The 12,128-nt window shown below is 62.9% G+C and overlaps 1 protein-coding gene across 2 annotated transcripts in view; it reads right to left on the minus strand.

The window, feature by feature from the left end:
• The window catches only part of COL5A1 (collagen type V alpha 1 chain), a 159,478-nt gene that overhangs the window by 81,445 nt on the left and 65,905 nt on the right, over nucleotides 1–12,128 (minus strand). For both annotated transcript variants that reach the window (XM_012782112.2, XM_012782111.2), the window contains exons 5-11: nucleotides 10,127–10,258; nucleotides 8,798–8,935; nucleotides 7,665–7,916; nucleotides 6,495–6,662; nucleotides 5,772–5,828; nucleotides 1,394–1,435; nucleotides 1,092–1,154 (exon numbers count right to left, since the gene is read on the minus strand). In XM_012782112.2, the coding sequence (XP_012637566.2) occupies nucleotides 1,092–1,154; nucleotides 1,394–1,435; nucleotides 5,772–5,828; nucleotides 6,495–6,662; nucleotides 7,665–7,916; nucleotides 8,798–8,935; nucleotides 10,127–10,258 (852 nt within the window). The remainder of the gene's footprint in view (nucleotides 1–1,091; nucleotides 1,155–1,393; nucleotides 1,436–5,771; nucleotides 5,829–6,494; nucleotides 6,663–7,664; nucleotides 7,917–8,797; nucleotides 8,936–10,126; nucleotides 10,259–12,128) is intronic.

Below are 12,128 nucleotides of genomic sequence, written 5' to 3' on the forward strand. Positions count from 1 at the left end.
CCCACTCCTCCAAAGACCACCCTCGGCGCTCACCTGGCCCCTCCCCAGCACGTGCCCCATGAAAGGTAAGGAGCTCCCCCGGCTCCTGGCACCTGCCCTTGTCTGGTCTGCTCCTCCTTCCCCCACCCTAGGAGGACGGGGCTCCTGGGAGAACCTGGAGGCCCCGGCTGTGACTTACTCTCCCGGAACCCCCAAGTCTTCCTGGGGCTACGGGGCCTCTCACGGCCCTGAGCGTTGCTGCGAAGCCACCAGGCACTGACACAAGACGCGCCAGACAAGTCCCTGCACAGCTGCCCCTGGAGAGTCCCTGGCCGTGGGCCCCCTGACGCTACCCACCACCCCCCATGTGACCCAGTCCAGCCCTCCGTCCGCCCCCCAAACACCTGCACGGTCCACACCCCGCTCCAGGCAGCGGGCCAGGACTGGGGGTAAACACCCCCAGGAGCCACACACGCCTGCTCCTCTCATCCCGCTGGACCACCCGCTTGCAGCTGCTGGTCCTATCGTGTCACACTCACGCTCATCAGGACAGGCAAAACACGGCAGCAGAAAAAGAAAACACGGCGGCCGGGCCACAGGGACCCTCAAGGCTGCAGTACCCAGAGCGCCCGCCAGGTGTCACACGGAATCGCGGCGGCACGGCTTCACCTCCCTCCTGGGACGCAAGGACTCGTCCTCTGACCCAGAGCAGGAGGGTGAGCGGGGAGGGACGAGGCCAGCCAAGCTCCCCAGCAGGGGAGGGGATGAGGTGGACCCCGTGCAGCGGGGCTGTGCCAGGCAGGGACAGACACGGCCCAGGAGCTCTGCAGCTGTCCCTGCCGTGCGCCACCCCTTGGTGGCCTCGCCAGCCTGCTGGGCTCACGCTTCCTGGAACCGCCTGCCCCGGCATGGGGCTGAGCCAAGGCGACCTCTGGGGCTGTCTTTAGAGGAAGGGGTGGTGTTAGCAGCACGCGGGTTCGAGGCAATTTGAAGAAGGAGATCAATGTGCCCGCTGTCACCTCCACACCCAGGGGACAAATGGCCACGGACAGGGAGGAAGCAGGGACAGCCCCACCGGGCCGTAATCATGGGGACCCGAGTCAACCTCTTACCCTTTCTCCAGGGTCACCGACTTGGCCTACGGGACCAGTAGTTCCTGGAGGTCCAGGAAGACCCTAGAATGAAAAATAAAATCAGGACGGAGTTAAAGACGCAGGACAGGCAAAGTCCTCCCCCTCCCCCACCTGGCTCAGCTAGGGTACAGGTGGGAGCCGGGGACCCCTGGGCTCTAGGGTGTCTGCAGCAGTGGCCCAGCCCCCCTTTTCCATCCAAGACATTTGAGGGGTGTCACCAACCCTGCCCCTGCCAAGAAGTGCCTCCCACAAGTCACAGGAAAACAAAAGGTGATACTCACGGCGGGGCCCTCCGGGCCAGGCGGCCCCTCCACCAGCATGCCCTGCAAGAGACGGGGAGGGGGCGCGTGAGACCACCTGCCCTCCCACACCCGGACCCAGCTGCCTGCACAGCCTCCAGCTGGGGGGCTGGGAGGCCCACAGACCCCGGGCCCTGGGCAGCTGCTGGCTGTCCTGGTGGGGTCTCCAAGGGGGCTGTGCTGGGGGCCACAGTGACTGTCGCCCTGGCGCCCCGAGGTGGAACAAGCAGCCCTGGCCAGGGACTGACAGGCTCCTGTAAGAGCTGCAGCAAGAGGAGCACCTGAAGATGCCACGACGGGGCAGAGGGACCCGCCCCCCAGGCTGCCTGGTCTGCCTGAGGGAGGGGTGGACCCCGGACACGGGGCCCTGGTGCATCCGGGGAGATGAGGGCAAGAGGCATCGCAGGCCCCAGGCTGGATTTCCGTCCCTGGCCAGGACAACTGTCAGGCCTGGTGCTGTGACCTCCAGCCTTCTCCTCCCCCTGGGTGGTAAATGCTTCCTCCCATGCGCATAGCAGCCTCCCAGACCACATGGGACACCTGGCCACGTCCACCTGGGTGCTCGGCTGCCCTCCCTGCCCAGCCACTGCCCTCACCAGCCACGGCCCACCTGCTCGAGCCCCCACCTCACTCGCTCCAACCCCAAATGGGGACAAGGCCTCCTGCCCCTCAGTTGCCTGCACCCCAGGAGAGGCAACGTGGACAGTGACCTGGGCAGTGACGTGGGCAGTTATGTGAGCAGTGACATGGACAGTGATGTGGGCAGTGATGTGTACAGTGATGTGGGCAATGACGTGGGCAGTGACGTGGGCAGTGATGTGGGCAGTGATGTGGGCAATTATGTGAGCAGTGACGTGGGCAGTGACGTGGGCAGTGATGTGGGCAGTGATGTGGGCAGTGATGTGGGCAGTGATGTGGGCAGTTATATGGGCAGTGACGTGGGCAGTGATGTGGGCAGTGATGTGGTCAGTGATGTGGGCAATTATGTGGGCAGTGATGTGGGCAGTGACGTGGGCGGTTACATGAGCGGTGATGTGGGCAGTTATGTGGGCAGTTATATGGGCAGTGACGTGGGCAGTGATGTGGACAATGACGTGGGCAGTGATGTGAGCAGTGACATGAGCAGTGACGTGGACAATGATGTGGGCAGTGACATGGGCAGTGACATGAGCAGTGACGTGACCAGTTATGTGAGCAGTGACGTGGGCAGTTATGTGAGCAGTGACGTGGGCAGTGACATGGGCAGTGACGTGGGCAGTAACATGGGCAGTGACATGGGCAGCAGCGGGAGTGGGGGCTGCAGCTCCCTGCTGGACAGAGCCCCCTGGCCTGGCAAGCACTCCCTGCTCTGGGACCCCCATCTCCAGCCCCCCACCCCAAGGCAGGGCTTCTCTCTTCACTTCTGACCCATCAATGCCAGGCTCGGGCCCCCCCACTGCCCTACGTGTCCTCCACGTTCCATGCCCACTTCGGGGGGTCTGAGGTGACCTGCTCCCACCCAGGGAGGGAAAGGGAACCCCGCCCGGCAGGATCTGGGCACTGAGAAGGCAGCGGGACGGCACTGGCCGTCCTGGGACCAGGCACGCTGGGCTGGACCCTGCTAGGCGGCTTCTCTTGCATACTGCGTGGTGTGGCCACGAGTGGGGTGATAAACAGTGACATCACCTCCCCGTTAATTCTTGTGACCCCCCCCCCAGCAGGGTGAGAGGGCACATGGCCCAGGGGAAGGTCTCCGTGCCTCCCCATCTTCCAGACCAAGGGGAAATGGGAACGGGTGCACTCGGGCGTGAGTTTGCTGTGAAACAGAGCAGCCCTCTGGGGAAACGTGGCAAGTGCCGTGGACTGCACGTGGCCCTCAAAGTTCACGCTAGGAACTGCATCCTCAGGGCCACAGCGTGGAGAGGTGGAGCCTTCTAGAGGAGGCCAGGCTGTGCAGTCTGCCTTCAAGCACGGACTAAGGCCGTATCGCCGGAGCGGGTTCGTTATAAAAGGCTGGGTTTGGCTCCCTTCTCTCTCTCCTGCCTTCTGCCGTGACATGACGCAGCCCGCGGCCCTCGCCAGGCGCCCGTGCCATGCTCGTGAGCGACCCAGCCTCCAGAGCCACGGGCCAAAGAACTTCCCCTAATTGTCAATTACCCAGCCTGGGGTGCTCAAAACGGCTAAGACAACACACCGCCAGGGAGCGGAAGGGTTTGCCCGGCCAGGGGAGTACAGGCCGCCAGCAGGCTGGTCGCCAGGCTGGTGACAGAAGACACAGGCAGGGGGCTGCAGAGCTCCCCGGCACCCCCATTCTGCCCACCAAGGGTCCCCGGTCCCCAGGAAGATGTATGCTGTGTCTGCACAGATGTACATTCAGAGAAACACTTGTGCGTGTGATGCGCACAGAGTTCAGCCAAACAGCATCCTACACCCCAGCTTCCCCTCTTCCCCCGACAGACACGGCAGGGGAGGCTCCGCAAACGAGCTGGGATTCAGCGGGAAACCGCTGGCCACGCAGGGCCGGGGGCTGCAGCTGTCTTCCCAGACACACGCGCCGTTGTTCTCGGGGAACTGGGGCAAGGCCGGGCGGGATCTCCCTGGAGAGCCATCCCAGATGGCTGCAACTCGGCACGGGAAGGAAGCTGGGAATGGCTGGGTGGACGGGTCCAGCGTGGGGGTGGATTCCTGCACCTTTCCGGGCAAAGCTGTGGCCCGTTCCACACCCACCACCACAGCCCACCACCACTGCCAGCCACAAGGGTCACCAGGACAGCGGCATGGTGGGAGGGGGCTCGCTAACCTGAAAGTATTGCATCACATCCTGGTAATTTGCCACGAGAGCACTTAGGTGCTCTCACCACAGAGAAAACAAGAAAGGGCATGAGGTGACAGGTGTGTCACTTTGCTCAAGGTAGCAGTCGCTCCACCGTATACATGTACACCAAGGTGAGCATAGCAAACATCGATAATCACATGCAAATTAGAAAAAGAAATAAAAGATCTCAGACTTTGCTGGAGTCAAAACAATTCTCAACCAAGGTCCACCCATCTGTTAAACAACATATTGAAGAAAGAAAAAAAACAACAGCAGAAGGTGGAGATGGAGATTTGGACGCCCACCGCCGGCCTACGGCCCTGGGTCTGGCCCTCCCCGGGGCCTGAGGCCCAGCGCCGCCAGAGCAATGGGGCTGAGAAACCTGCCTCCCCCAGCTGAGCGGGTTATTCTCGTCCTTTCGAGGAGCCTCTGGCCCTGCAGCCGGGGAGTGGGCGCTGGCTCTGGGAGGGAAGGAGCCCGGCACGTGCGTGGAGCGGGTGCACCGCCCGAGAGGGGCACCGTGTGGGCAGGTGCCGGGAGGACGGGAGAGGCGTCTCCCAGGACTGGGCCATCTGTGCGCGTGCGGCTGAGCTCCGAGGACATCTGGCGATGCCCGGGTTGAGAAATTCCAACTATGTGTGTGATCTCTCCGGGGACCGCCAAAGGCCCCGGGACACTCCGAGGGGCTGGGAAAGAGCCAATGCCGGCCGGGGGAGGGGATCTTTGCTCAATGCATCCAGATGGCCCTGTTTTCTCCCCAGCGCAGGTGAGACGGGTTTTCTGGAGACCTGGCGTGTGGGCTGGACGCCTCCACTGCCTCAGCCCCTGCTCCGGCCCACCCTTGCCCACCGCCCTGCCAGCTGCTCACGGCGCATCGCGCCTGCGGGGTGTCAGGCCCCTGACCTCGGCCCCTCTGAGACCCCAGGGTGGCCCCTGGGGATGAGGACGTCCCAGCACAGGGAGGGCCCCCACCAAGCCCCCCGACCCAGGAGGGGCATCTGGAACGTCCCCCGCATTTCAAGACCCCGAGTCGCCCCTGACCCCGTCACCTAACACGGTGGTTTCACCCAACTGCATTTCAGCACAGGGCGGCTTTGTTTCATTCCCTTGACAAGACTCTGTAAACAGTGCTCCACGTTTCAGCAAACGTACTCCAGGCCATTGCGTAAAGGCGTGGAGAGGTGGAGCCTCGGCTGGCTGTTCCCACCCCACGGCCACCTCAGACTGACAGCGAACCCCAGCCCGCCACCACCCGCCTCCTTCTAGAACGTTCCGAGTCCTTTTTATACCAGGTGAGACCGACACCGTGAGGCGCCCAGACGTGTGTCCAGGGCAGAGTCGTGGTGACCAGTGCATACCCGCCCACTCCCTGGAGGCCTAGAACATTCCCCCACCCGGGGCTCTTCCCGAGTCTCAGTGACGGCAGGGTGTGCAGCCCGGGAGGTGGGGCGGCCCCTGCCCCACCCGGCGCACAGCTGCAGGCGCCCGGGGGCCTGGTCGCACCCGCACGCCCCACGCCCCCAGCAGTGGCCGCCCGTCCCGGGAGGGGCAGGAGGACGTCCTCACCGGCTCGATGATCGCTGGCTCTCCCTTCTGGCCTTTCTCACCGCGAGGCCCTCCGATCTGGGGACGGCAAGGCACAGAGGGAGAGAGAATGAGAGACAGAAAGGGAAAAGAAAGTCCAGGTGATGCAAAACCCCGGTGAGGCAGCAAAGCCAGGGCGCCTCTCTCAGCCGGCCAGCGCGAGCGAGACAGTGCCCCGAGGCCACACGGCCGGTGGGAGAATGGATGGCCCTCTCTCAGCCAGCCAGCGCGAGCGAGACAGTGCCCCGAGGCCACACGGCCGGTGGGAGAATGGACGGCCCTCTCTCAGCCAGGCCAGCGCGAGTGAAACAGTGCCCCGAGGCCACACGGCCGGTGGGAGAATGGACGGCCCTCTCTCAGCCGGCCAGCACGAGCGAGACAGTGTCCTGAGGCCACACGGCCGGTGGGAGAATGGACGGTGCCTCTCTCAGCCGGCCAGCGCGAGCGAGACAGTGCCCCGAGGCCACACAGCCGGTGGGAGAATGGACGGCCCTCTCTCAGCCGGCCAGCGCGAGTGAGACAGTGCCCTGAGGCCACACGGCCGGTGGGAGAATGGACGGCGGCTGCGGGGCCAGGTGAGGATGCAGACTGTGCCGCCCCGCCCCACTCCTCCCCATCGCACCCCGAACGCCGAGATCTTTCCACGGCTTTGGGATGGTGCACACACCCCTCCGCCTGCCCCGGGCGGCGCACCCGCCCGCTCACCCCTTCGTAGATGGTGTCCTGGTTCGCCGGCATCCCCGGCCCGATCTCCGAGGGGGAGATGGTGGGGTCGTAGAACGGGTCGTAGTAGTTCTCGTCCAGGTTCCGGATGGTTTCCTCGGTGAACTCCCCCTCCGAGTCGTCCCTGCCTTCCCCTGGAGATGGAGCTGGCTGCAGGGGACAGGAGGGAGCAGCAGCGTCACCCGGGAGGGCGCGGCCTCTGACAGGCGCCGTGCCCGGCACCGCGGACGCCAGGCCAGCTGGACAGAGACGACCCCCTCCTCGGGCTCCAGGTCCAGCACCCTCAGGACTTCAAGGCCGCACAACTGGAATCTGGAGTCCCACTGTGGGACGAGGTCCTGCGGCCCCTGGGAGCCACTTTGCCACCTCCTTCCTCCCACGACGGGGAACATCAACCCACACCTGCCCAGGCGCCATGGCACCCCATTGCAGCTGCGCCACATACCCAGGGCCTCCGAGTCTCGAGACAACACATCCCTGACCCCACGACCACAGACGCAGGGGGTTGGACCCATTGGACGGGGCGTCCTCCCGGCACCAAAGAACCCAGCATCCCATGGGCACCATCTCTGGGCGCCGGTGACACTCTGTGCGGTAGGAGACCCCGCCCCAGTCCAAAGCCCCACCGGCCTGGCGGCGGGCAGTGCCAGGGCTGTGTTGTAAGTGAGCACCCGAGACCCAGAGAGGAGAGGTCACACTCCAAGGTCACGGGCAGGATTTCGGGCCAGTCTTCCTGAGGACCAGTGACCACCGATGCCCAGCCTCATGGTCACAGCTGTCTGCCCAGATCCTGGCTCACGAGCCTGACCACCCCCGGCCACAGGCTGGGACTCTCTGTCCACGCAGGCCCCTACTTGTAAGTCTCCACCCGAGCCCAGGGAGACTTGCGGGCGAGGGCCAGTTCGCAGGGGAGAGCACTGAGTAACTCAGCGCGTCGGGGATTCCGAACCTGCCCGGCAACGGCATCCCCCGGGGAGCCTGAGACAGCCCCGCTGCAAAGAGCCAAGGGCCAGGGCTGGCGGGCGAGGGGACACAGGGGCCACCCACGGACGCCCCGGGTGGAACGGAGCAAGGAGGCAGCTCGGGGTCCTGACCCAGCCCCGGCCCTTCCGCCCTCCCCTGGACCAAGCCGGCCAGAAGGGAAGAAATTACGTTGGAGGCGTTGGCGGCGTTGGCAGTGTCCACAGTGCTGGTGGGGGTCTCGGCGCCCGCGCTGGGGCCGGTGGGCTGGTCGGGGCTCCCCACGCCCTCGCCGTAGCTGAGGTCGTCGTAAGGCGAGGGGGGCGTGTAGTAGTCCTCGCTGGGCACGTAGTCGTAGTCCACTATGCCAGGGTCCTCGTCCTCCCCAGCCCTCTGGCTGGTCTCGGGTGCGGGGGCCGCGTCCGTGGGGGGCAGGGTCAGCTCCTGGGCACCAAGGGCAGGGACGCGGAGTCAGGGCCACGGCGGGCGCCCTAACTCCTCTGAGCGGGAGAGCAGGTGGCAGAGCCAGGCCTACGGGCCGATCAAGAGGCCTGTGGACCCGGGACAAAGCGGCCTGTGTCCACCCAGGTGCCCCGAAGGGGGACGGCCCGCCCACCAGCCCAATCAGAGAGCTGGGAATGGCTTGAGGCCACCTGGTTCCACCTAAGAAAAGAGCGAAGCGTATCTCGAAATTTAAGAGCCCAAAGTAGCAGAACGTTCCAGGCTCTTCCAGCAACGTTGGACATCCAGGGCATCTCCCCCCCCAAGAAGGACGCACTGACGGACACTCACAACCGATCACGGACGTGTGCCGAGCACGTCACGGCCTCCCTCCCCACGGTGCCCTCCGTCACGCTCCTGCCCCAAGCCGGGCACTCCTGGGCACGTCCCCTGGGGCGTCTCACCGCCGCTGGCACTCGCTCCAAGCCCTCCCGCACCCCAGAGCCCAGGCGACGGCAGCACGGGGCGGGGAGGACCCTGGGACCCGCCTCGGACCACGCCGTGACCCATCGGGGAGCCCTGAGCTCACAGCTCGCACGGCAGCTGCGCCGCCGGCCGAGGAACCCGAGACCCGAACTCATCCCGGGGCTCCTCAGGCCTGGTGGACACAGGACGGGCACCAAGGGCCAGTGACCGGCCACGCGGTGGGAGCCACATCCCGGCACAGCTCCCATCTCCAGATGTCAGCACGGAGGAAAGCCCAGCGCTGCCCGTGAGCGCAAAGCTCCGGCACGACCACCTCCAGCCTCCCCCTCCCGCCTCCCGCCTCTTCCGGCCTCGGCCTCCCTGCGCCGCACCCAGCCCAGCCCCCGCGTGGCCCAGACCTCGGGGATCTCGGTGGTCTCTCTTGCAGCTTCCACGGGCTTCTTGGTGGGGGCGGGCTCCTTCCCCAGGTCGTCCGGGTCCTCGTAGTAGGGATACTCGTAGTAATAGGTCTCACCCTCGCCGTCCCCTTCCGGGTACTGAAAGAGTGGATTTTGGCCACGTGAGGCGGGAGCACAGCCTGCCTGGCTCTCCACCCTCCTGCCCGGCTGGGAAGAGTGACACCACCAAGTCCTGCTGCAGGTCCTGGATGGGGTCCTTCCCTCCCAGCCCCTCAGGAGGCTGAGCCAGCCCTGCCAGAGGCCCAAGAGAAGAAAAGTCCCCTTGAGCAGAAGAAGCTGAACCCTAATGGTGGAGACATGTCACCCTCTGGAGCCCAGGGCTAGGACACGCAACCGAACGGTGGCTTCACCTGGCTTTGCAGCTGCCACTGAGCTCCCGGCCCACAGCCCGAGCTACAAAGCCCAGGGACCACAGGAGGGCCCTCACAGGGACAGAGAGAAGGTCCTGCCCTCAGAAGCAGGAGGGGCCGGCAGGAAGGCCTGGGCTGCAGGAACTCAGCCGCAACTCCCTCTAGCCCCATCCTTGGGGTCTGTAAGACGTGGCCCGGCCCACAGGATCCTAACCTTCGTGAAAGCCACCCATCCTTCTCTTCCGACTAGAGGTGAGAAGGAAGCCCGAGGAGAACACACAGCAGGATTTAGCATCACTTAGCAAAGGTGAGTCAGACTTGGCCAGGGGTAGTAGGGGATTTTCATGTTGAGGCAGCAAAACCGCCAGTGAGGGAGACCGGGTGTGGCTGGGGCGTGGGGCCAGAGGGTGAGGAAGGCCAACCTGCGGCCACAGTGGGCCCCATCAGAGGGACAGAGTGTCAGGCACATCACTGCCACTGTGGGGTCAGAGGACCGGCCATTCTACGGTGGACACTCGTAAGCCGTGTTCTCTCTGATGAGCTGCGGACGTCCCCCCCAGCAGATGGGGTCCACGGGGCTCCTGCAGCAGCCCTGTGCACACACGCCCCTCAGGGACATAAGCCGGGAGGTGAGAGACACCTGGCCTGACTCATCTAGGAACACGTTTGAGAGGGTCAAGGAGAGGGTTAGCGATGACAGCCTCTGCATCTCCGTCACCGAGGAGTCACCTGTGCAGTAAGGTGAGTCAGACATCCCACGATTCACCCCCAGGTCCACTCGCACGCTCACCCGGCAGGTTTGCTTAAATGCAGGGTCCCATGGCCCGTGCGCCCTCCACAATTACCCTGCCTGCAGGACCCACCCCCTCCCAGCAGTCTGCCCATGGCCCCACCATGAACCCAGCCGGAGCCGACTCACATATTCATCTGGATTGGGGTCCTGCGACTGTGGGGTGTCAGGGACCGCAGTGTCACAGTCGGGGCTGTAGTGCTCGCAGTAGTCGTAAGCTGCCCGGTGGTCTGAGACAAAGAGCAGCTGCTGGATGTCACCCTGGAGAAGGACAGAAGCTCGTGAACAAGCAGCACATAGGACACTCACATGGGGGACGGGAGACCCAGCCTTGGAACGGAGAGAAGCCCAGGCCAAACCGCAAGGGGAGTTTGTCCTCAGAGCCAGACTCCCTGGAAGCTGCAGCCCACAAAAGCTGTTCTAGCTAGGCTGGTCCATCCATCCATCCACCCACCCACTCATTCATCCATCCGTCCATTCTTCCATCCATCCATTCATCCACCCACCCACTCATTCATCCATCCGTCCATTCTTCCATCCATCCATCCATCCATCCATCCATCCATCCATCCATCCATCCATCCATCCACCTACTCATTCATCCATCCGTCCATTCTTCCATCCATCCGTCCACCCATCCACGCATCCATCTATCCACTCATCCATCCATCCATCCATCCTCTCATCTACCCATCCATCTATGCATCCACTCTTCCATACATCCACCCATCCATCTATCCACTCATCGATCCACTCACCCCTCCATCCATCCGTCCTCTCATCTATCCATCCATCAATCCATCCACTCATCCATCCATCCACTCATCCATCCACCCACCCACCCACCCATCCATCCACTCATCCATCCATCCATCCATCCATCCACCCACCCACCCACTCATTCATCCATCTGTCCATTCTTCCATCCATCCACCCACCCACCCATCCATCTATCCACTCATCCATCCAACCATCCATCCTCTCATCTATCTACCCATCCATCTATGCATCCACTCTTCCATACATCCACCCATCCATCTATCCACTCATCGATCCACTCACCCCTCCATCCATCTGTCCTCTCATCTATCCACCCATCCATCAATCCATCCATCCACCCATCCATCCATCCACTCATCCATCCACCCACCCACCCACCCATCCATCCACTCATCCATCCACCCACCCACCCACCCATCCATCCACTCATCCATCCACCCACCCACCCATCCATCCACCCATCCATCCATCCATCCATCCATCCATCCATCCATCCACCCACCCACTCATTCATCCATCTGTCCATTCTTCCATCCATCCATCCATCCACCCACCCACCCATCCATCTATCCACTCATCCATCCAACCATCCATCCACTCATCCATCCATCCACTCATCCATCCACCCACCCACCCACCCACCCATCCATCCACTCATCCATCCACCCACCCACCCACCCACCCATCCATCCACCCATCCATCCATCCATCCATCCATCCACCCACCCACTCATTCATCCATCTGTCCATTCTTCCATCCATCCATCCATCCACCCACCCACCCATCCATCTATCCACTCATCCATCCATCTACCCATCCACCCACTCATTCATCCATCCATCCATTCTTCTATCCATCCATCCACCCATCTATGCATCCATCTACCGACTCATCCATCCATCCACTCATCCATCCATCCACTCATCCATACATCTACCCATCCATCTATCCACTCATCCATCCACTCACCCCTCCATCCATCTGTCCTCTCATCTATCCACCCATCCATCTATCCATCCACTCATCCATCTACCCATATATCCACTCATCCATCTATCCATCCACTCATCCATCCATCCTCTCATCTATCCACCCATCCATCCATCCACTCATCCTGCCAGCCACCCATCCATCCACTCATCCATCCATCCACTCATCTATCCATCCACCCACTCATCCATCCATCCATCCACCTATCCACCCACTCATCCATCCATTCATCCAACTATCCATCCACTCATCTATCCATCCACCCACTCATCCATCCATCCATCTACCTATCCACCCACTCATCCATCCATTCATCCAACTATCCATCCACTCATCCACCTATCCATCCACTCATCCATC

Source organism: Microcebus murinus, chromosome 12 (assembly GCF_040939455.1).
Source record: "Microcebus murinus isolate Inina chromosome 12, M.murinus_Inina_mat1.0, whole genome shotgun sequence".
NCBI lineage: Eukaryota > Metazoa > Chordata > Mammalia > Primates > Cheirogaleidae > Microcebus > Microcebus murinus.